Raw genomic sequence first — 24,144 nt, forward strand, 5'->3', positions numbered from 1 at the left:
GGGTCATCAGCTCCCCCAACCCAGCCACCCCCTTTCCCCAACCACCCCTGGTGCCAGCCAGCCAAACACTGCCTGATTTGGTGTAGGTACTCTGGCTGTCAGGAGTGATGGGGCGGGCTCACATGGCGGTGTCTTTGTAGCTCAGTGCAGAGTTGTGAAGGGCCCTGAAGGGTTGGGGCAAGAAGCTTGAAGTTGGTGCAGTAGAGGAGGGGGAGCCAGTGGAGGAAGTCAAGGAGGTGGAGGTGACATGGTGAGAGTGCTGGGCAAGGCAGCATTGTGGACTGAGGAGGGGCGACGTGGGTGAGATTGGCACAAAGACACCTCCTCAATTTGCCATCCCTGACAGGGGTCTGGGAGTCCGCTCAGCCAGTACAAATCCCCTCATTTAAAATACGGTGCAGTCTCGGCCCTGGTGAGAGGTCATGGGCGGGAGTCATAGGCTGAATGACCGCTCTGGACAACTGGGTTAATTGTGCTCATGACACAAGTGACATGAGCTTGGTGATCTCAACTAGTGAGTGTTTGGCCACATCACAGAGTCATTGCACATAATGGCACAATTAGAAGTCCCTACATGTGCGACAGACTAGGTCAGGGAGTGTTATAGTCAGGAATGAAGTGTGCGTGTTGGGGGGCGGGGAGTTGGTGGCAGACTGGAACAGGAGTAGGGAGCTGCATGTCATAACAGATGTATCAGCAGAGTGGGGGCGCGGAGCACTGGAATTGCAGGGAGTGCTGCAGGTCAAGATCAAGGTGGCTTAGTGGAGTTATGGGGAGGAACATACCTGCCTTCCTCATCAGAAACCCCATAATTCATCCTGTAAGAGCAAAGTGGGAAGAATGCAGCCCTGTGATGCCTGCTGGGTGAGGTCCCATGGATGGATTGTCCTTCCAAGTGACATGCCCAATGCCTGGAAGGAGCTGGCAGCCTGCTCAGCTGAGGATCCACTATAGGACATGGTTTGGAGAACAGCTGCTGAAGTCAGACACTCTTTAGCCCCATCAGGCTCCCCCCAGCCCTGCGTTACTGCAGGGTCAGGTTTGGGGTCTTTCTTTTAGGATGATTTGATTGGTATCAAAGTTGGGATTTTTTAATCTTGGGAATCTTACAATGAATGGTTAGGGCTGTCGCTCTTGGTGTGTCACCCCCTGCAACCGTTGAGAATGGTATGGCCCATGCAGATTACTCCCTCAGTGAGGGCTAGAATAGGAAGAGACGGGAGTCATTCTACCTCTATCAGTGGAGAGGACTGGCAGGCAGACAGACAGACTGACTCTGCTGAGAGAGAGAGATCTACAAATGGTTCTCCGAATCCCTCTGCGCAGAAGTGCCAGCTTCACCCCAGACCACCAGCCCTTGATGGAGATGTCCAATCCCACCACGCTGAAAATGGAAGCGAATGTGCTAGTTCTGGGAGCAGACAGCGTGGGGAAATCAGGTGAGAACTTTAATCACCAAAGGAAGAGCAGGGAGAACATGGAAAACTTCCTAGCTGGGAGATCCCTGGAGCTGGGGAAAGCTCCCCCAGGGGAAGGGATATGACTGGGAGCTAGATCTTAGGGACTTTTAAAATCGAACTGGACAACGCTTGGAGAATAACGCTGTAGGGAACAATCCTGCCATAGCCAAAAGACAGCTGAGATGGGACCTGTTTGGTCTATTCCATCTCAAACAGCTGTGATTCCAAGTGGGAAAGCAGAGCGCATCCTCTGAGACAACAAGAGAGTTTCATGATGGGTATGTTCTGTAAGTGAAAATGCTTCCTAGTCGGTTGCAGTCCATTGAAATGCTGGTTTGGGAGAGTTCCTGATCTATTCATCCTTTCTTAGCAAACTTGCTGGTTGGACAATGTGTGAAATAAAATACAGAGATTGTTCACCCACAGCTCAGTGAGAGTTTAATGGATATAGAAATGGAGAGATGGCTCCATTGCAGAGCAGGCTGTCCACACCAGGCTGCGGCTGGTGCTGAGTTGGGCTCAGGGTAGTAATCACTCCGCTAGGGTTTGCAAGGGAACAAAAAAATGTCATTTTAAATCCTTAGGTTTCCCCCCCACACCCCCCGTTCTCTTCTTTGTAGCCTTGACGGTGCGTTTCCTTACCAGGCGATTCATCGGGGAATATGGAGACATGGGTGAGTGCCATGCTGGGGGCTTGCGTGTTAACTTCCCGTTGTTCTTGTGGGGTGTGAATTGACCAATTTGGAAAAGTCCTGATTTGCGTGACTGGTTCTCTGTGTGGGATTTGGCTGTTTCCTGAGCCCCCCCCCCCTTTTCCTCTCCAGGGCTCTTGCCTGCTACCTGCAGGCTTAAGGGTTAAATCTACTCATTGGAACCAGTTTGTGCATTTAGAAGCGTTTCTTGTAGAGATGTGAGGGGCTCCTGTGTGACCCGTGTGGGGCGGCTAGTGGGGATACAGGTGCAAGTGCACTGACTGAAGGACAGGAGGGAGATCGACACCCCGGCAGGCTTGGTTACCGGATGGCAGACTCTGGCTGAATGCCAACATGCTAGGTGTGGCTCGTGCCTTACATACAGCACAAAGGCCGTGGTCCTAGCGCCCTGGAGGCTGATGTCCCACCTGGAGGGGAGGCTGTGTGTGCAGCAGGGAGGCAGTGGGTGGCAGGGTTGTCATCGAGAGGACACGGCTCTCTGGTTGTCTGTGATCGATACATGCAGTGATCTTTGTGCCTTTTGGCAGAATTCATCTACAGCCACAGCCTGGCAATGGAGGGCAGAGAGATCCACGTCCACATATGGGACGTCCCCTGTTCACAGGTGAGGGGCCTCTGCTGCTGCTGTCTCACATTCTTGCCCCAAGGGAAAACTATTCCCCTAGCTAAGAAAACCCAAAGACAAACCATGGACTTGAAGCATCAGCCAGACTGTAACCCCTGCTTCCGACTCTCCCCAACCATGACTAACCTTTGGGCCAACCAGCTGGCTAGTGGGCAACTTGCAGGGATGGGGCCTCTCTCATGCTTCCAGCTGGAGGGTAAAGACCTTGGGACAGCAAAGACTGTATTCCCAGGCTAGCACCCGTGCAGGACTTGCCACCCTGCTCCACTAGTCCCCAGTGGGAAAGAAAGGGGATGAAGCAGCAGCTAGCTCAGTACTGGACCTGACTGAATGCCCCCCCACCCCACCCCCGTACTGGTTCAGTGGACGTGGCAGGGAGTTCCAAGTGAGGTCCTAAGCTGAGAACGCCAAACTCGTATAACCTGCAGCTAAAAGCCCTCTTTGCTCCATGCGATGCGAGGTGAGGATAGTAAGCCTGACTCTAGTCTCTTCCAAAGGGTTCTGGCCTAGCCTTGGTGGGCTCCGCCAGGTATCGCTCCTCCCCTTCCCTTTACTCGGAGGTTGTTGCTCTTCTCATTTCCCCCCCACCTTCCCTGTTCTCTTCTGCCCACTCGAGTGTTCCTCCCTGGGGAGGATGGGACTGCCTGTCCAAAGACGGGGTGTGCTGCATCTCTGCCAGCATGGAGTCAGAAGCCTCCAGCTGCTCTCTAGCCTGGCTGCTTTGCACAGAAGGGCAGGAAGTTGCTGCTAGGTGCAAGCACAGCCTCCTTGAACCAAACTGGTGAAAGGGCCCCTCCCCACCCCTCCTGGGAGTTGGAGGTGGCTGGGTTTGGATGTAGGTTAGGCGATAAAATCTTTACCTTTGGGTTATGGGTGCCAGTCTAGTTTGTGGCCCTGTGCTGGCCAAGACCAGAACCAGTCTCTCTCCTCTTGCAGCTGGTGTTTCCAGATCGGGGTTGATGTGACTGGCAGGGTTACTACCCAGCTGCAGTTGACCTGTATGTTGTTTAAAGGGGAGCATAGGAGCTTCAGTTTCCAGCCCAGCCAGATGATTGTGTGACCTTTGTCAGCACTAACATCCTCCCCAGAGACTCCCTCATTTATCAAACTCCACCCCATCTTCCTGTCCCATCTCGCCTTCCCTAGGACCGGGTGGATGAGAGCTCTGCCAAGGAAAAGCGAGTCCAGTGGGCAGATGGCTTCATCCTGGTCTACAGCATCTGCGACCGTGCCAGCTTCAACGTGCTGCGCCCCAAAGTCCAGGTCATCAAGGCAGCCAAGGAGGCTCTAAGCCAGGAGAAGGTGCCCATCGTCATCGTGGGCAACAAGCGGGACCTGCACCACCGGCGGGTGGTCTCCAGTGAGGAGGGCCGGCTCCTGGCGCTCTCCATGGACTGCGAGTTCTATGAGGTCTCTGCAGCTGAGGCCTATCATGGGGCACTCATGGTCTTCCAGGGGCTGGCGGAGCGCATCTGCGAGGCCAAGCTGGCACTGAAGAAGGGCACTGGGATCCGCAGCATTGTCAAAAGCATGTCGGCTGTGTTTGCTCGGAAGAGGACGGACTCACTCTGAACTGGAACCTGTGTGTTACTTCCCCATGTGCTTCCAGCTGGAAACACCAGAGTGCCCAGCCTCCTTCACTAGACTAACCCCTCCTATCCCAGTGACTGTGAAAAGAGCTGTGTAGTCTATCTGGGGAGTCAAATGGGTTCCCCCAATCTCACACCTGAGAGCCTCAGGAAAATGGCTGAATCTGCCCCTGCTAACATATATACCAGTGCAACCTGGGGCCTTTATAATTCAACACGTAGGAGTCCATACTGTCCAACCCCACGGGGTTGGGCCCTATTATACAGTTACTAGCATGGTGTCCAATCTAGCTATAAATGCGCCACCCCTTCCCTTGAGGAGAGGGTTCCTCAGCCAGGTAGTCTGAATTTTATGTATATTACAATATCATCTAGACACTCCAGTCAGCATTGGGGCCCCATTGTGCTGAGCTCACAGTCGCTCTTAGTTTTCACTCTGCTAAAGAAGTCCCCTCCCTTCCCTAATATTGGAAAACACCAGAGCATCTTTCTGCTGCTTCTGGGAGTATCTTACCTCCCCCAGTTCCTTTGGTGGGGAGCTGTCACTTCCTCTCAGTAAAGATGAGTGGGAAGGACCAGCTGTCCCCTAGCCCTCCGTTCCAATCTCAGCTGGGAATCTAGGAGCAATAACCTGGGCATGTGGCTGTTTGTGTCTGTCTTAGGTACTTATGGTCTCTATCACCATAATATCTGAGCACCTCACAAGACTGCTGTGATGTGGGGCAGTGCTGTTAATCCTATTTTTACAGAGGGGGAACTGAGGCACAGACACATTAAGTGACTTGTCCAAGGTCACACACAGTCTGGTAGATAAGGGAATTGACCCCTGGTTTCCAGAGTCCCAAGCTATTGCCCTGACCCGTAGACCCTCCTTCCTTCCCCTTCACAGGGAGGTGGTACTGGGTAATGCTCCTTGTAAGCCTCTCTGATACTGATGTGCTTCTGGCGTGGCTAGTGGGTGCAGTCTCCATGTACAGAGGATGGCATCTATATCTGCCCCTTGGTGTTTCTCAGCATCTCAGATGTCTGTATCTTCAGCTGACACCAAAGCCCCTGGGATTCAGGGAACGTTGTCAGCCTCTGGTTCTGTTCCTCTTCTCTGTGCAATCTCGACCAGTTACTGAGCTGGCGTTGTCTGTGCCGAGCAGCTTCTCCCCCCGGTTCTTTTGCTGACAGCAGAGGTTTCTGTTGCTTAAACAATGCATTGTCCATGCATATAAGATTGGAGACTTGGCTGGTTTCCAGGACTCCAGACTCTAGCGTGGGATCCAGTGTATGGTAACCCGGTCCCTGCTGGGAGCCACAGTTTGTCTGCCCCTAGATGGTCACCGGGCAGGGCCTGTGAGTTGAAGGAAGGGCTAGGTTCTCCCCACAGATGGGCTGAAAACCAGTAAAATTCCTCTGAATGTGGAGCGGGGTCTCTGCTCCTTCTACCACAGCCCCTCCCCAGCACCAGGTTGAGTGTAAATAACAGGGTGCATCTGTGTAAACAGTGATTTCTACTGCAATAAACCCCCTTTGTATAGGAAGCTCCTGGCTCATCACGTCTGTGGTTTCTGTGCAGGGGAAGGGAGAACTCACCTCTGGAGGAGGTGGCTGAGGAGAACTGCCTTTTGGCCTAGCCGGCCCTAGAGTGTGACAGACCAAGGGCAGAAATCTGGGCACTGCTGCAATTTGGCTAAATCTCCCTCTTGCTGTAGTCCCAGGCCCTTCACTATTAATCCAGCACACAGTCAGCTCAAAGTGTCTGGGTGAACATGGGCCTTTTGCTGGCAGCCCAGCTCATGCAGCCGGTTTGATAGCTGGACAAACTGTTCTTTTCTCCCTTGGCTTTTGTACGCGGCTCCTGGTTTGGATCAGAGTGCTACGGAGCAGCATGTATATGATGAGCTGTGTGTGATTATTATTGGATTGGCATTGCAACGCGAGGGGCTCAGCCCCTTAGGACCGTGCCCCCCAACCTTGTGCTGCTGCGTGGCACTAACGTGTCAGATTTGAACTAGTTTTGGGTTTCAAATCAAACCTGTGAGAGCGCTGACAGAAGGCAGAGCCTGGCTCGGGCTAGTTGTTGCAGCGCTGGAGGATGAGTTGGACTGTCCCTCTGTCCACACTTACAGAGTGGGGCCCATTGCCTGGATTTGCAGAATCCCCAAATGTCTTGGTCCTTCAGCTCTCTGGGTCTGGCACTGGGAGCCAGGGCTCGGGAAAGCCCAGCTGTAGGAGCGGTTGCTGCCTGAGCTTTTCCCCATACAGAGTAGTGAAGAAACACTACAGCAGCTGTGCTGCATGACTGTGGAGTGCACGCTAGGGCAGACAAGGCAGGAATCTCGTGTCCCTGCTCTACAGCAGCTCAGCAGAGAGCTCCAGGGGGAGCATGTTTGCCTGCCTATGGCTGGAAGGTGGCCACAGCAGCTCCCAGCAGCGAGGACAGGACAGGACAGCTACGTCTGGCACTGCCCTCTTGTTCCAGGTCTGAGTAGGTTAGTCACATCAATCGGGGCAGCCCCAAGCCTCCTGAAAATAGTCACCCCTTCATAAAGACAGAGAGCTGGAGGGGAGGAGCATCTCCAGCTAGGCCCGTTCCCTCCCATCCCCTAGTGAGTGGGCTGGGGATAAGGTTGAGGGTGTGGGCGAGGGGCATCCCATCTGATAAATGAAAGGGCCCAGCCTCCAGCCAATTGGCGGTTCAGACCCTTCTCTCCCCTCACTGACACCCTGGCGCAAACTCCCCTTTGCCTAAGGCCAGGAAGTGTAGGGCACTAGCCAGCCTGACACAAGGCACTGACAGGTTGGGGGGAGCTGGCATGGACTAGTCACGATACTGCAGAACACGCAGCCCTTCCCCAGCTGCTGGAGAGAGCAGCTAGCCCCAAAGGCCCAGATGCTGCCTCCCCTGCCAGGACCATGCACAGCACCACCCCGCCCTGTTTACAGGCTCATGGAGAAGCCAGCTCAGCAGCAGCTCTGCCCCAGCTCATGTCATGCTCTTTGGGCTGCAGCAGCCCCCAACCCCGTCTGTGGCTGTGCTGTTGGGATCAGGTCTTTGGACCTGTGCCGCCCCCACTCAGGGATGCAGGGACCAAGACAGCTGCAGTTCGATCCATTTTACTGGGGACGGCCTCAGTGGCACAATCTCACTCGCCCGGAGGAAACGAGCATACCAGGCACTAGACAAGTGGGGAACATTTATTATTGCAGTAAATAGAAGAGCCGGTTGCTCTGATTGGGGGATGGGGAAACACACAGCTGGGAGGGGGATGCAGCTCACCTTCCTGCAGGGAACCTACCCAGATACTGAGCTGCTCCTACAGGACAGGAAGAAAGGGGCTCCAAGAGCTTCCCAATGCCATAGACTGCATAGCACATGCCTTGTTACTGACTCCACAAAGCCCTACCACCAACCACATGGAGGGCCAAGGAGATGGCCTGGCTTCTGGGGAGCTCCCATCCATGGATCCTGCCCCTGGGTCTCAAGTGACTTCTGCAGAGGAAGACTAGGCCAGAGGAAGGATTGGCCTGCGTGGGGTAGGGGTGGGAAGGAATGAGGATGGGAAGCCACGTTCCCCCCTCAGACATTTATAAAGCTGCTGTCTGATGGCCCTGGAAGGAGAGGGGCTGGTCTGCAGCAGAACTCAGCTCCCCCAGCCTACAGTGCAAAGACAAGTGTCCACCTCAGCTGCTGCCCACACAGGGTACATGCCCGATAAGCCCTATTGAGCAAGGCCCAGCCATAAGCAACATGGCCTTCCAGCTCCTGCCCTTTCCTGCTCTCCTTTCCCACTCTTCTCTGCTCCCTCTTCCCCCTCCTCCTCTCTGCTCCCTCTCCCATCTCTGCTCCATCACATTAGAGCCTGCTTCTTCCTTCATGTTCCTGCTTCCTGTCCTCACATTCCCATTCAGGAAATGCTCTCTTACTGTGTCGCTGCCATTCAACCCATCACAGGCAAGAGAGGACCAGAAATTGCCCCCTGCCCCACACTAGGGCTTGCTTATTCCATCTACCTCACAAGGCAGTTTGGGGGAAAAAAGCAACCCAGAATGACACATATTGCAAGCCATGTAACTACAAGGACCAGTGAACCTGGTGGAGAAAAGCCATCTTTGCTAAGGATTCAGCACTTTGTCCCTTCAACTGAGGGCTGAGAAGACGCCCAGGATAATACAAAAACCCCAGTGGCTCCCCCGGTAAAACCAGCACAGACCAGCCCTGACATTCCTGATACGGCTGCTGTAAAATACCAGCAGAATTAGGGATTGAGGGCCCTCTCTGACCTCTCTTCAGAAAGAAGCCAACAGGGCACAACCCCATTTCTTTCTCTGTGGGGTCACTTTGGAGGGATGGACATGACACAAACTGCAACCCTGCCCTCGCTTTCCCCCCCATGGCCATAGTAATACTGCACTGCAGGCCTCCCCACTAAGCAGGGCCTCAAGTCAGTCTCGGTCTCCGTGCCAGCTCCCCTCTGGGCAGACACACAGAAACAGGCCTGAACGCCCCCGACCTGCTGGGAAAGGGAATGAGCTGGGACCATCAAACTCATTTCACTCCTGGCCTCAAGCTGCACTTGACCCTGGTGCCAGAGGTGAAGGTAAGTCCCCGTCCCTGTCCCCTTGTCTGTGCTGGGGCTGTGCAGAAGGAGCACTGCTTTGAGATTAACTCCTCAGGGTCCTAATACTGAAACCAACAGCATGATGCTCGACAAGGTGCTAAGCGCAGCAGGTGCAGGCTGGCATGTGTGAAGCAGGGAGAGAGTGAGCTCCGGCCCCTGCCCCCACTCAGTCCTTCTTGAAGGCCGTGGTGTAGAGGTTGCTATAGTTAGCCCTGGTGTACACAGGCTCCGGGCTGTAGCGGTATGAATTTTTGCTTACCCTCCTGGTGCTGAGCCCCTCCCTGTAGGGGGAGAAGGCGGATTTGCGGGACAGGGGGTAGTCGGGCTCGAAGGTTGGACTCCGCTGTGGAGTCTGGCGCTGGATGGAGATGGGCTGCAGGAAGAAGGGATCCTCCAGCCCCAGGAAGGAGAGGGGATGGTGAGCTCGGTTGGCGCGCCAGTCTCCTCGCAACTGGGATTTCTCCGGGGACGGGGGAGCCACAGGCCTGGAGCCCTCCCGACTTCGTTGTGGCTCAGGAGGGGGCTCGCTCTCATGCGCCGGCTCCTCTTTCTTTGCCAGCAGCCTGGGGAGCTGAACAGCGAGAGAACACGTTAACACCCCTCCTGCCTATGGGTGGCCTGAAGCACCGCCCTGCCTCTTGGCCAATGGCTGCCAGAGGGACATCTGAGTACTGAGGAAACTGCACTTAGCTCCTGTCTGCTCTGCACCGTAACTAAAGGAGCCCCCGACACTTATCAGAAGAGTTGCCGTTTGCCCCCACGTCTGGACAGAATCCACTGCCGCACTGTCCCCACCCCAGAGGTGGCTGCATTTCAATGGTGCAGCATGTGCAGGAAGATGCTATGGAAATAAACAGAGGAAGGGCATGACTGGCCCTCCATCCTCTGCCTTCCTTCCCCACTGTTCATTCCCAGAGAGGGGGAGGAAACCCACCCCACAGCCCTGCTCTGTGAGGCCCAGCCTCCCTGTCCCCTCGGTGGGTGCAGAGTGTGAGGGGGCTGCATGAGCCTCAGGCCAAAGAGGCCTCCATCTGGACCATGCTGCCCAGAGGGAATTAATCCCTTTAGCTAAATCCCCACGCGCTGGGCAGGGATGAGGAGGCTTCACTGCAGCTCTTACACACCGAGTTCAACCCAACCTGGCAGGAATAAAAAGGCTAGGAGGGGGCTGGGGAGCTGGCGCAGTGGCCTTGGGGGGTAAGGAATGCCAAGACTGCAAAGCATGGCCCCCGCAGACGCCCTCCCTGGCCTTCAGCATCCTCCCTGCTTCCCCTGCAGGAGACGGGGCAGCAGGACCAGCCGCACCAAACTCATTCTCTGCTCAGTGGGGGGGACCCTGTGGGGTTAGCTCCCCCTCCTCATCCCACACATTCCTGCTTCAGATTGGAGCCAAGCAGCCTCCCCTCCCCACAAGTGACTGCTCCCAGCCTAGGAGGTCACTCTGCTCGTCCTGGGACAGCATACCAAAGGGAGAGCGGCGCACTGGCCGAAGGGCCCACGGTGGCCCTCAGGACCAACTCAGGTCTGGAGATACTGCAGTGCTGCTGGGCCCAGACCTGCCGCCAGGTTCTGCTCAGGCTCCAAGGGACCTGCAGCTAACCCACCCCTCCCCCTCGGGCTCCAGGGGACTCTTCCCTCCTCAGGCCCGAGGCTCCAGGGGACCAGCCCTGCTCCCCTCCAGCCCTGCTCAGTAGCCAGGGGACAGGCTGCTGCAGCAGCTGGGAGATGCTAGAGGAGCACAGCTAGCTTCTCTAAATGGTTGATTCTGACTTGTCTCTCCAGCCAGGTGGGCACCGGAGCCCAGGTTCAGGCCCCTTAGCTCGGGTTGTCTCTCCCTGTCCAGATGAAGGATGTATTAGGTCTGGTTGGTCTGGTCTCGGCTGCTTCTGGGATTTTCACTGCAAGGCTTTTCCAAAGGCCCCCTGGCCTCAGGGGTGGAGACCCAAGGGGGCTGAGTGTTCCCCACCTCGCTCATGTGCTCAAAGACAGAGGGCCAAGGCTGCTTGGGGATGGGGAAGTGCACAAGTAAAGCCTCCGGAAGACAGGACCAGGTTGGCCCCTAGACCCAACCCTACTCCATCCCCAGCCAGGATCTGCCCTGTAACGTGCAGGGAGGATGGCTGCTGCCTGGACTCCCAAGTGGAGTCTGGCCCAGGCACCAGACACAGCAGGGTGACTGGTTCAATGCTGGGGCTGGTCCCCTTTGCCATGTTGGCTTCTCCGCCCCAAGCCAGGCTGCCGAGCTGTACGGAAGGGTATGAGGAGTTGGGTCTGTGACCGGTCCCAGGACAGCAAGTGCTGCAGCCATGGGAGCAGGGACCCAGAGCCAGGTACCTCAATGTGACAGGAAGAGTCAGGGTGAGACGCCCTGGAGAGCAGTGCTTGGGGGGGTGACATCAAGGCACTGAGGCTTTTCCTGACTGCTGAGCCAGCCCAAGGGGTCTGTCGACAAGGAGGCAGTTCTGGCTGGATTCCCAGCAGCTACTGGGACTGACGTAAGGAGGTGTCTGTGCTCTCGCTGGGCTGGTGTTTGCAAGAACCCACCTCCCCACACCACCACTCTGCAGAGGTGGCCCCTCCCTGCCAGGCACCTGCTCCCTTCACTCTGCAGAAAGAGCGCCAGGAGGAGACTGCAGAGCATCCCCTGCCACCAGGCGAGGGCACCTCCCCTGATCCTCCTCCCTCCCACCCAGTGGCATTTTGAGTCGTAAGTATAGTGCACACTGGAGAAAGATGGGACCTCAGGCTCCCACTGGAAAGCAACCCATTCTGGGGGACCCCTGCATGCAGGGGACCGCCTTGTCCATGGACTATTACTGACACAGTCACAAACACTGACCAGGTAAGTAGGTGCCAGACACCAGCCCGCCCAGTGGGGCTCTGCACCGGGAGCTGCTCAGAGGGCCTTGGGTCGTTATTCCCCAGCACACTGATCTGACAATACTGCCTGCTCCTCAATGGGTCCCTCTCCCTGCCCCTCCCAATCTCTCTCTTCTACCCTTCACAAAGCCCTGTATCCTCGAGGCTACTCAGACCTTACACCCACCACGGAGCTGGGGCTCCCGGCCACTCCTGCCCCACAAAGCAGAAAAGCCTGCAGCTGAGAACTCGACTCCAGACAGGTCCCCAGGGGGTGGGCAGTGGAGCCCAGTGGGTTCAGGGGGCAGTCTGCGTCTCCATGGACACATGACTAATGGGCTGAGAGCCCTGGGTCAGGCGGGGGGGAGGGGCAGGAGGGGAGGAGGGAGGAAGGAATCAGCTGGAGGGGAGGTGGGTCACTCCCTGAACTTTCACCTTGCCAGGAATTTCTGGTCACAGACCCAGACTCTCTCAGCTGGGATTTCTTAGGACAGTCCATGTGAGCAGCACTCCGGGGGCCTGGCTGCAGTCGTCTGGGAAGGACAGACCCCACATGCAGTACGTGGCTTTTGGGCCAGCCAATCTGAGAGGCCCACATTAGCTAATGGGTGTGCCTGAGCACGTGGCTGTGCCCCTCACAGCTGACTGGCAGTAGCCCCTGCTTTGGGGCTCCAGACAACGCTCTCCAGTGACCATCAATCATGACTTTGGCTTCACAGGTGGAAGGGGGCAAAGGACTGGACTAGCAGGGGGGCTTCACGTCAGGACTGAAGGGCACTGGCACAGCTGGGTGTGAGGTGGCCAAGACTGGGGTGCATCAGCAGGGCACCCCTCTGCACCATGGCCCGTGTAAGCAAAGCCAAGAGTCCATCACTTCCCCAAGCCCAGGGAGGGCCCCTGCTCCATTCTGAGCTGAAGGAGCCATCTCTCACATGGCCCAAAGGAGCCCCAGACTGGCAGCGAGTCTGCTGCTGTAGGAACCCTTGGTAGGATTCCCAGCAGGGAGGGGCTCCAGCCAGAGGTGGGGGAAGATACAGACCCCAGGCCAGAAGGGGCTGATCCTGGCCAAGAATGTCCTGCCCTCACACATCCCCCTCTCTCCTGCAGTGCAAGAGGGGAGCTCTCAGCGGAAGGGACAAACTCACCGGCACGTAGTGAGAAAGGGTCTCCACCATGCTCCCAGTGACGCTGCGTAGGGCATCCCCCAGAGTGCCCACCTTCTCTCTGGCTATGGAAGCTGCCTTGCGGGGGGTGAGTTGGAGCAGCTCCCCAGCTGTCCCCCAAGCAGCAGAGGGGACCCTCTTCACATTGGAGATGGTGGAGAGATAGGCAGTTTGTAGGCTCTGGGCCATGCTGCCCAGGAGGCTTGGAGTCTTGGCACCCTCAGCCATCTGCAAAGAGAAACACGCCCAGACGCTCTGGTAAGTGCCAGGCACAGCCCATGCTGGGGAACAGCAGGCCCCAGGCACCATCTCTGTCCTGCAGCCCTGTCCTTCCCTTTGAGTGCCCCAGCCCCCAGCAGCCCAAAGACTGAACAGATGATTCGGAGCCAGTGCCATTGGCCTTGGGCTGAGCAGCTTGCACTGGGGCTTTATCCTGTCCTCTCTCGCCCAAGCCCCCAGGCCTCCAGAGACAAGACAAGCCTGCTCTCCCCTCCGTCTCCCCCATCCCCAGCTATTTGATTCCAGGCTGTGTTTCCGGTGGATGTTTGTCCAACTCCCCTAGTTGTACTGAGAGTGGGGAGGGCAAAGGTGCAGGGCTCTCACTTCCCTTCTTCCTTGTCCCAGCAGACCTCCTACTAGGGGAAAGCTTCCACTCAGCCATTTCCACAGCTTGAACTCCGTGCCAGGTTCTTGCCCCTGGTCTGGCAGCACAAAGCAGCTGTGAAGCTGGTGGATCTAGCCTCCCAAGGATTCCCCTGCAGAGGTGAACCCATCCCTAGGTGTCAGCGCTTCACCAGTAGTGGGTCTATGCCATCCCCTCTGTGCCCAGTGCAAGGCCCTGTGCCCTCTAGGGCAAAGAGGGGTGTAGCAGGGCATCCCTACTCACCAGCCAGCCCTGGCTGCCTAAACTGCCCCCTAGGACTGTGGGCCGAAAACTGGACGTTTGAGCAGCTTCCCCTGCTCCCCACCCCTCACTGCAACAAACAGAGCTCAGCCAGGCCAGAGACTCCAGGCCTCTGCATCTGACAGGCCTGGAGGCTGCCAACTCCCTTTTCAAGGGTAGTGGCTGAGGACAGGGGCCTCTCCAGAGCCTCCACCAAGTGAGGGAGGCTAAAGACCCTCACTTCCTGCCCCTCTGCCAGGGCTTCCAAACCCTCAGCTTGCAACAGCCATCTCCACCTGGGAGGGCACAAGCAGAGGGGACCCTTGAGAGCTGCCCAAGGTCACCAAGCCTGTTTCTTGGGAATAAAGACCAAGTGGCAGAGGGGCACGGGGAGCATGGCCCATGGGATCACAGTGGCTACTAAATAGAACTGTTTCCCTTTATGTGGCAGTGTTATCTAGCAGTTATTGCAGGGGGCTGGGAGCCAGGACTCATGGGTTCTGTACCCAGCTCTGCTACCAATTCCCTCTACAGCAGGGGTCAGCAACCTTTGGCACACGGCTTGCCAGGGTAAGTACCCTGGCGGGCCGGGCCGGTTTGTTTATCTGCCGCGTCCGCAGGTTCAGCCGATCGCAGCTCTCTCTGGCCGCGGTTCGCTGCTCCAGGCCAATGGGAGCTGCTGGAAGCGGCGCGGGCCAAGGGACGTACTGGCCGTCCTTCCCGCAGCTCCCATTGACCTGGAGCATCGAACCGCAGCCAGTGGGAGCTGCGATTGGCCGAACCTGCGGAGGCGGCAGATAAACAAACCGGCCCGGCCCAGCAGGGTGCTTATCCTGGCAAGACGTGTGCCAAAGGTTGCCGACCCCTGTTCTACAGCCTTGGGAGAATCACACACCCTTCCCTCCCCCACCTCCCTGAGCCTCAGCTTTCCCTCTGTACCTGATCCCTGACTGTACTAAGGGCCACAACTGCTGCCTTGGCCCCTGGACAGGGCCTGCAGGGGGCTTTGTAAAGATTCCCTCGCGGACCCCTCAGAGCAGGTGTGCCCCTCTCTGTACCTCACTTGCTTTGGTTTCTTCTTTCTTCAGCTCCTCCTTCTCTTGCTCCTGTTCTGACTCCTTACTTTGCTCCTTGCTCAGCCAACCAGCTGCTGCATTCTGCACATCATGCAAGACCTGCTGGGCCTTGGCCGTGCTCTGCCTGGCCACGGCACCCTGCAGCGAGAGAGAGCAGAGAGCCCGTGCTCACAGCTGGGATCTCGCCAGGGCCACCATGGAGCGGGGCAGCTGCTGCATTTCATGACTGCATCCCTTGTGCTTGAAACTGGCTCCCGAATCCAGGTGTTCTTGCAGCCCACCCTGGCAATGCATGATGGCCAGCACAAGGCTGATGAGTCAGAGTTCACTGCCCCTCGCCAGGGCTCCAGATTTCCACAGAAAAGCACTCAGCTAGCCTGCAGGCCAGCATCAAGGGAGGGGGAGCTGCACTAACACACAGCATAACACAGGACCTTTCCATGCGAGGGCCTAACTGTGCTTCATGCTGGGCAAGCCACCTCCGAGCCACGCCTGTTCCCACCTGCGCATGGGGGACAGCGCTGATGGAGCTGCGAGGCTAGGCCCGGTGCTGCTTTGCAGGCTCAGGTACTACAGTGAGGAGATGAACGCTAAGGGGAAAGCCTAGCAATAAATACGTTAAAATGCCAACATTTCCTCTGTCAGCCTCCTGCGATAGAGCTGAGGGACTCACAGGGAACACTCACCCACCACTAACATGCTGCCTTGTCTGGGTGCAAAGCAGCAGCTGTTTGACTGATCCATAACAAAGCTGCACACCAGTTTAGGACAGAAAGTAAAGAGAATTCCAGAGCCATTAAAAACCACAGGAGGGATTTGTCGAGTCGAGATGCAATTACCCTGGATGGAATTTGGCCAGAACATAGGGGTCAAAACCCTAACTCTTTCCAAAAGTGACTTAAGATCTTTAATAACCACAAGTGGCCCAGTCCTTGGAGTTAGGTACCATCCGATTCTCTCCCCTAACACCGCTCCCTGCAGCACAGCACCCCTCGTGTCATGCTGGGGCACTGTGGTCAACGAGTCACTCAGACCCCATCCCTTGCAGCAGCTCCATGTTCCTTGGAGGTCTCCCAGCCAACCCAGGCCAGCCTTGCTTAGCTTGTGAGCTCTAATCGGAATGAGTGGCTCGCAGGATCCATTCTGGGTCAGGGCTCTAATTGTGACGGGATGTCCAAGGGTCAGAGGACATAGAGACACACATGGGAAGAAATCCCAAAAAGGCAGGGGGCTGTGGGGTTCTGGCGGGGGTGGTTTCCAACCCCAGGGGAGCAGAGTGGTGAGACGGTGGGTTGGAGGGGGCTTTTTACTCCTGATTTTATCTGTGCTTCCGCTGGGGCCTTTTGCTTTGGGAAGGATGTTATGTCAAGACCATTAATTAACATTCTAAATTTAGAGCCAGTTAAAAATAATCCATCCTGCTAGCTTGGTGGGGGCCTTGTGTGCACTGATGCCACAGAGATTATAAGGGGCCAGGACCCTGCCTGCTTTGGAGGGAGAGTGAGCAGCTAGCAGCAAAGAATGAGCCAAAGAGCCACTTGGCTCTTCCCATGGAGCAAGCAAAGAGAAATATATTCACCGCCGCAATGCCCAGCATCCTGTTCTCCACCAACCATGAGACCCTGAAAAGTTCTGGCCTGGCTCCTAGACAGGGCAGTAGTGGATGGGCCTCAGCAGTTAGAATAGGATGTTGGGTGGCAGGACACCTGGGTTCTGCTCCTGACATGAACTTGCTGTGACCTTGGTGACTTGGGCAACTGTGTCTCAGTTTCTCCTCAGTGAAATGAGGATAAAACCCCGTCCTACCCTGCTGAGAGGCTTAACTGATTAGGGGGTGTAAAGCACTCAGAGCGCCTTAGAGACAGAAATAGACAGATGCAAAGATGAGAAGGGCTTTTAGTATAATTTAGTATTACTTATGTTTATTTCCCTGTCTCTGTGCCAGCATCCTTCAGTATAGTTCAGGAGATGGGGATTGTGCAGTAACGGCTGCTAAACCAGCAGGGGGCCCCAAAGCACTGTTTTTGTCTAGGTCCTCCATTAAACATTGGTTGTCGTTTGTGTGGCTTGGGATCCAGCAGCGAGCCGGACTTTTTATAGATCCAAGGGGCTATGTTTTACGCCCATGTTTTACGGCAGATCAGTCCCGGCACTAAGCTGCTGCCAGGTTCCCCAGGAGTCACTGCATCAGGTTCCCCTTAGCTATGCAGTGCAGGGCGGGGGCACTCACCAAGCCTGGAATCCATGTGGTCAGCTCCTGCCCTCTGGCTCTAGTGCGCTGGATGGTTCTGGCTGTCTGCTGGTAGGCGCGGTGGGAGATGGTGCTGGCCAAAGCACCGATCCTGGTGAAGGTGCCAGGATCTGGCTGGGAGGGCGTCACTTCAGATCCATGCATCCTTGTGGGCTTATGACCTACGGGCAGAGAGGCAGAGCCAACTGGGAATGGGCATGAAACCAGTATGGGAAGAGGTGGGAACATCACACATGGCCTGGGATTCACCTGACCAGCTCTGCACCCTCGGTCCATGGGAGACTTGGCATGGAACTGCTCTCCTGGGATCTCTGGGGGCAGAATTCTAGTGGTGCACAGGAGCAGGTCTTTGCGTCGGAACTGCCCCGCTACACCAGCTGTACCGCAAAGCCCCATACAGCTCTGTACAGTGCCTGGCACCCTAGGACTTTCATTTCTGAAGCCCCTTTTTCAGTCCTCCAGGCCTCCCCCTCAGCCCCAACCACCCAGCCAAGTGCAGTACCTTGCTGAGGAATAATCAGCCCCCCCCCACCTTTTCTCTTCTTTCAGGCTCCATCTGCAGGAGGCATCTGACTAGGGTGACAGCGCCACCTTGTGGAAAGCTCAGCAGCTGGCACCCTGAGAACTGGTTGGTTGCAGGAGGCAGATCGTACCTGCGTTGGAAGGGCCCATCATGTGGGCCCCCTCGCACAGGTAGAATCACTGGGCCATTTACTGTGTCCGAGGACATAACAAGGAAGAAGGAACAATAACCTGGGTATTCACGGGGCCACCCCTCCCTCCCTATTGCTACTCAGGACACCACCAGGGGATCTCCCGAGCAGGCTAGGTGAGAGAGAGGAGACTCTACCCTACCCCAGTGCACATAAATCCTCACACGTTCCCACGGAGGCATCCGCCAGGTGTGCGGGGAAGACAGCACAAAAGGGACATTCTCCCTCGGTCCTGGCCAGAACCAGCCGTAGTGCAGACAGGCTGGAAAAGCTGCCCGTGGACCTCAGTCTTGAATGGCAGCAAACTCTGCTAACCTGACCTGGAACTCCCACCCCCTCCACACTACCCCAGGCCTGCGCGTCTCCTGAGCAGAGGCCTGACAAACCCACTGAACTGGGCAATCTTCACTGTGCTGTGACCCAGGCAAAGGCCATCCGAGCCATTTTCGTGTGAAGCCGATTTGAGGCCAGGTCTCCCCAAAGGGAAAGGCTTCTGCATTAGCACCCAGTGCCCCCCTCCCACTCGTGACACCATCCATTGATGATTGAGGAGGCAGAGTCACCTGGCTCATGCTCCTCTTCTGGCAGGAGAAACTCCACCAGCTTCTCCAGCTGTCCCAGGGCTCCATCTACCCCAGCTGCTGCCATCTGGCTAACCCGGCTGCTCCAGGTGTATTCTGCTGTGCGTCTTGCTGTGCTCTTGCTCAGCTCATAACCCTCAGCAGTCAGCCCCAAGACCCTGTCCAAGGTGCCAGCTATGGAGTTGCCAATGGTGCTCCTGGCACTTTGAATGGGGGTGGAGATGGAGCCCTTCAGTTCAGATGCAATCTGCACGAGGCGAGATGGAGAAGAGACATGCAACATGTGACAGTCACCCAGGTCTTGCTGCGGGAAGATACAGTGACCAATGGAACCCAAAGCATGGTTGTGTGTAGATGGTTCAGAGGCAGCTCCACAGGAGAGGAGCATCCGCGTCTAGATGGTCTCACTCTGGGTTGAAGGATGCTGAAGGGAAGGGGCACGGGGAGCAGCATGCTCAGGTGTGACATGAGCAGGTGTGACATGGCCCCACTGGTCTGCATGGCTTTAGCAATGACCCTAGGCCCCCCATACACTCACCCCTAGCTGTGGATGACTCTCTGGGGGCCCAGAGGAGACCAGTGGCTCCTAGCATGTTGCCCTATTAGCCTCAGAAGAGCCCATTAACAGCCAGTTATCACCCACATGGAATTAGGAATGAAGCCAATGCCCCCACTGTCCCATGACAACAGAGCTCTCCCCCGGGAGATCTGTGGGGTGGGCAACATCCAGGAATGGATGGGTCCCATGGGGTGGGGGGGGCAGCAAGAATGGATGGGTCCCACGGTGGGTGGGGGGCAGGAATGGATGGGTCCCATAGGCTGATGGGGGAGAGGGGTTGGGTCCGTTACTTACTTTCTCCACTGGGTACTGGAGGGCAGGGATCTTCTCCTCCAGGCGATCCAAGCCCCTACAGGCCAGGATGTTGGCAGCTGTGACTGAACCAGACAAAGCCTGGATATTAGCATGGTGGTATGTGCTGCATGGAGGGGGGTGGATGACTCAGTAGGGGGTTCCCTTTTCTGTGTCAGTGCAAATCCTGATACCCCACCAGAAAGCTGGCAGACTCTGTGCTGCAGGGAGGGGTGCAGGTGGCACAGTAGAGGGCACCTTTGCTCTCTGAGTCAGTACTAAACGCAATGCCCTGGAGCAGCGCTGAGGCTGGGGGCGGTGGGAAGGGGGAAGTGCAATGCTTCAGAAGAAGACTTAAGTGCAGTGCCCGGGCCCCTCCTCCCCGACAGGCTGAATGAGTTCATACTGTTTGGAAAGTGCTTGGATGGTGCAGGCAGGCAATATAGTAGAGCTAGTGCTGACGGATTCTACCCTCCCTCTGCCCTGTCCCCTGGCGGCTGCATCAGCACCCTCCCGCTCCACATCTAACCTGCTGTGTCCTGGGGAAGTGCAGGACACACATGGGTCAGAGGGGACAATCAAAGGGGTGTGTCCAAGTCCACAACAGACTACAGCTCCTGCAGGCCTGTGTCATGTTCCCTGCTTAGCGCCGCAAGGGCGGGCATTGAGTAGCTGAGCTCTGGCTGGAGGCTGGGTGCATCTGGGGCTTTGCTGCTCCAGGGCCCTGGCTTTGGCAGGCCGCAGCCAGTCAGGGAGTTAGCATTGGGAAAGAGCTGGGAAGGGGCCAGCTGGACAGAGCACTCCGGCCTCATGCTGAGCTGCTGACTTTGCACTTTCTTTTCCTCCCCCCTCCCCACCATGGGATGGAATCGGGATGATCTGGGAGCTGCAGACAGACCTGGACTTGACCTTCCACTGATTTCCCCACAATTCATTTCTGGAGATGCTGCAGGGGCTTTTTCTTTGGGAAGGGAGGCTGGGCTAGAGGGGTGGCCAGGCCCTACTAGCAGGTCTGCCCGGGGGAATCCACAGCTGCCAGGCCCAGACACACTGCTCTGAGGGCCAGGGTAGGTCCTAATGTTCCAGATGTGTCCTAGAGAGAGGAGGGGCTCTGACTCGGAGACCTGTGTCTATAACACAGCAACAAAGAGCTTAAACCAGCCCAGGCAAAGCTTGAAGCCGAACTGCCTACCTAAGCCTATGTGGGAAATGTTTAGCACATGTACGGGCACTGTTCATCCTTCATTAACCCAGCACAGGGAGGGCTGACAGAGTCACATGCGCAAACTGAGGCAGGATAGTTACGAAACTTGCCCCAGGCCATGGAGTGAGTTGGTGGCAGGGCCAGGCATAGAACAAGGTGTTTTCAACTCCCAATCTTGTGCTTTGGCCACTAGAATCTCTCCACTGCAGCCTTCTTTTCACAGGCAGGGGATTCTCTGTGGCCGCTCCCATGTGCTGACAGTCCCTGGTTCCCACATGCTCCCTGTGCCCCACTCCCCTGCAGCTGGGAAGAATCCAGACTCACACTGAGGCTCCAGTCTGCGCACCACAGGCTCCATGCTCCACGCAGCCAGCGAGCTGGCCCCCTTGACTCCTCTCTCATAGGCCTCACATACCGACGCCACGAGTGGGTGTACCTCTTTGGTGCTGGTGTACGTCCTCTGAAGGCTTTCGCAGGTTGCGTTCACCACCGGCAGCTGCAAGACCCTTTGCAGCACGTTCTCCTGGGTTCAGCAAGAAGGGGACAAGTTAGGGGACCATGCACAGGAGAGAGCCCTGCAGGAAGCACTTGCTAATATGGGAGCAGGAATCTCAGTGACACCATTTATGTAGCAACGGCCACACAGGTCTCCCCCATCAACTACAACAGTCAGTGTCTCAGCTCCTGCTGCAGCTGTGAGAGGAGACCCGGGGGCTTGTCTTTTGTTTCTCTGCAGCAATCAGGGTTGTGGGTGGGGGGTAGAGACGTGTTTATTTAACCCTCTTCTCCATGCATCCACTGGGACCTTACCCTTAGGTTCTAGCACATCCTGTCACCATAGTGGTGGGTGAGGTATAAGACCCCGAATAGAACAGAAAGGAGGTGAGTGGGACAATCTGTAAAGACACAGGACAGCCCCGTTTAAGAGACAGCACTCTCTGCGGAAGAGCCCTGCCATGTGCAGCTCACAGACAGCATGTTGGGAGGCCGGGCACTGTGTGCCTCTGCCCATGACCTTGTTTGCATGGGCTCTGCAGTGTGGGGTAATAATGCTAACTCCCAGACAACAGTCAGTAAGACATTACAGCTGGACAGAGTTCTCTGAACTGAAAGCACTGTTAGAACATTGTGCTCATACAAAGCAAGCCCTAAAAAAAAAAAGACATTCCTAGTTAAGTGAAAACACCTTGGCTCTGCCCCTTTATCCCTGGCCCCCATCACCCAGTGCAGTACATGAGTCTGATCAGGACATTACGAAGTGGAGCGGTTCTCCAAGTCACCTCAGTGTGGGAGGAGGAATGGGGTAGATTGGGCTAATCAACACTTGGCGAATGGTGGCTATGAGGCAAGTGCTGTTTCTGGAATGCATGTTGCAGAGTAAGAGGAGATATTGGGGTTTCTAGTGATTTCCAGGGTGGGTGGGGGTGGGGAGGCGGGGAGAGTGTCTGTGTTTGGATTGGTGCCCATATATGTCCTGAGCTGATTATAGGTCTGTTCATACAATAAATATTGTAGTCGATAGCATTTCCAGGGCTAGCAATCACATAACTCCTACACTGAGGCCATCTCAATGGCTCTGGTTCGTTACATTTGTACTGTATTCTTAGCACGGTAGCAGGTTTGTGGTCCGTACTGAAAAAGTGGGTAAGGTCAGTCACTGGGCATAGGGATTGTTGATATATAGGCAGTTAAAGGGTCAGAGTTAAGGTTGCTTCTGGACTCTGAACTACTGAGTTTCTAGACTTTAATTTTTTGGGCTTCTTTGGTTTTTGGGGGGACGAGGAAGCTGGGGTTTTTAGTAACTACAATTTTCTAACCATGTTGTTTAATTTAATTGCTATTTACAATATTGATCGAATCAAAGATTTTGTCAGAATTTTTTAGATTTTTTTTTAAAGAGAAAGCATTTAAAAACACAGCTCTTGCTAAAGATTATCATTGTTTTCTTCCAGCAGACACTATCTATTGCTCTAATTACAGATCTGTTGCATAGACAATGCAGACTTGTTCAACGGAACACAATACAGCATAATATTTGAATCAAATACTCCACTGGCAGCATTAGCAACCTCCTCCTCCTCAAGCCAGTCTGATGTTGCTCATACACAGCTGTCTTTGCCTCTCCACCTCATGCCCACACTCACCTCTGTGCTTCCATTCTGCATTTTCTGGCTCTTGTTTGCTGCCATCACGATACATCAGTCTGCAAAGCAAAGTTCAGAGCCTCGTCAAGGAGCTCCCTGGAAAAACAATGCTGGAAATGGTCTCAGTGCCTGTCTCTAGTCAGCCAAGTGGCTCTGATGGAGTCTCAAGCTGTATGGTACATTATGACCTCTTGCATCCTAGACTGGCAGGGGCAGAGAGCTACGCTGAGGCAGCACATGCCTCGGGTGGGTGAGACCTGGTATTGCTTAACAGCAACCCATCTATCCAATTAAGCATCAGAACTGGTGGTTCAAAGAAGAGTCCCAAATGATCCTCCCTCAGCTAAAGAAAGCGCCTGCAACACAGGGACTCAAAGAAGAGGTTGAGAGGCATCAGCAAAGCTGGGGAACCCAAAATTGGAGTAACAGTCCTGTGAGCCAGGGCTCCTGGATTGCAGAGCAGGGGGGTGGGAATTCGGGATATGAATAGCAGGGGTGCTGAGAGTCATGATTGAAGTGCAGCAGTACAGCTGTGCAGGGTGGAGGTGGAGGGCTGGGGTGGGGACTGCAGGGGCATTAGCAGGACTGTGCAAAGAACCCAGGAGAAGAGTAGCAAGAGATGCAGCAGGTCAGGATTGAGGCACACTGGCAAAGGTGAGGATAATGGTCAGGGCTGGATTAGATGGTGCCGTGGTGGGTCAGGATGAAGCAGCATTGGCAGGGCTCAAGAGTGAAAGAGCACAATCCACTCACGCCGTGCCAGCTCTGGAGCGCGCAGGTGGCAGACACACTCCACCTACTCAGGAGCACAGCTCAGTGCTAGTTCAGATACAGATTCCAAGACACCTCATTGTCATGTCCAATGCATTGCAACAGCACAATGCTTGCTCCATCCACTGTGGCCAATGCATCTCAAAGCCATCTCAGGAAGGAGCCTATTTCAACCTCCAAAACCCTAATGCCACCTCAGGGGCACCCCTTCTGACATCCCCTATTGCCACTTCCAGCACAGATTCCTTCTTTCCCAGCCGATTAAATGCAGAACCATTAAGCAGAACTGCTTCGCCAGCTGTCCCCCGCCCCTCCCTTCCCTAGCATTAGGGAGACTGTACACTAGGCATTTGCCTGCTGTTGGGTACTCACGGAGCAGCAGTCGGACGCTGTCATCAGCAGGGTGCCAGGAGCTGAGAGCGTCTGGTTGTGCTAGCCACAGAGCAGATACTCTGACAAAGATGCATCTTACCCCAGACAGTACCGCCGCAAAGCCCCACCTCCCAGCTGCACGGGTCAAGGAGTCTGCAAGTTGCTGTGGTAACATGATGAATGGCTCCCTCGGCCATATCAAATTCAAAACAGATGATTGCATGACCAGTCTGGAAAATGCCCCCCCCCTTCTCATTGCAGATCCTAGGAACTGAGACAC

The 24,144-nt window shown here is 55.6% G+C and overlaps 2 protein-coding genes across 6 annotated transcripts; one reads left to right on the forward strand and one right to left on the reverse strand.

Annotated features, from left to right (window-relative positions):
• Positions 1 to 140: 140 nt before the first annotated feature.
• Positions 141 to 5,910, forward strand: LOC101948886 (ras-related and estrogen-regulated growth inhibitor-like protein). Of its 2 annotated transcripts, none has more exons than XM_065559308.1 (5): positions 141 to 250; positions 1,242 to 1,439; positions 2,045 to 2,134; positions 2,701 to 2,777; positions 3,945 to 5,910. In XM_065559308.1, exons 2-5 carry the CDS (start codon positions 1,301 to 1,303, stop codon positions 4,368 to 4,370), a joined length of 732 nt encoding a protein of 243 aa, XP_065415380.1. In that variant the 5' UTR covers positions 141 to 250; positions 1,242 to 1,300; the 3' UTR covers positions 4,371 to 5,910. The 2 variants fall into 2 exon arrangements, with proteins under 2 accessions (XP_065415380.1, XP_008169087.3); XM_008170865.4 differs by having other exon boundaries at positions 2,081 to 2,134.
• Positions 5,911 to 7,558: 1,648 nt separating this feature from the next.
• PLIN1 (perilipin 1) lies at positions 7,559 to 23,993 on the reverse strand. 4 transcript variants are annotated; one of them, XM_024107525.3, is made up of 9 exons: positions 23,865 to 23,993; positions 22,722 to 22,780; positions 21,014 to 21,100; positions 19,377 to 19,459; positions 18,506 to 18,770; positions 17,209 to 17,390; positions 14,961 to 15,116; positions 13,002 to 13,247; positions 7,559 to 9,568 (listed from the first exon to the last, which is right to left on the reverse strand). In XM_024107525.3, the coding sequence occupies exons 2-9, from the start codon at positions 22,774 to 22,776 to the stop codon at positions 9,164 to 9,166; spliced, it is 1,479 nt and encodes a 492-aa protein (XP_023963293.2). In that variant the 5' UTR covers positions 22,777 to 22,780; positions 23,865 to 23,993; the 3' UTR covers positions 7,559 to 9,163. The 4 variants fall into 4 exon arrangements, with proteins under 4 accessions (XP_023963293.2, XP_008169089.2, XP_042712600.2 ...); XM_008170867.4 differs by having other exon boundaries at positions 20,902 to 21,100; XM_042856666.2 differs by having other exon boundaries at positions 22,722 to 22,817; positions 23,865 to 23,991.
• Between the last annotated feature and the right edge of the window lie 151 nt (positions 23,994 to 24,144).

Source organism: Chrysemys picta, chromosome 10 (assembly GCF_011386835.1).
Source record: "Chrysemys picta bellii isolate R12L10 chromosome 10, ASM1138683v2, whole genome shotgun sequence".
NCBI lineage: Eukaryota > Metazoa > Chordata > Testudines > Emydidae > Chrysemys > Chrysemys picta.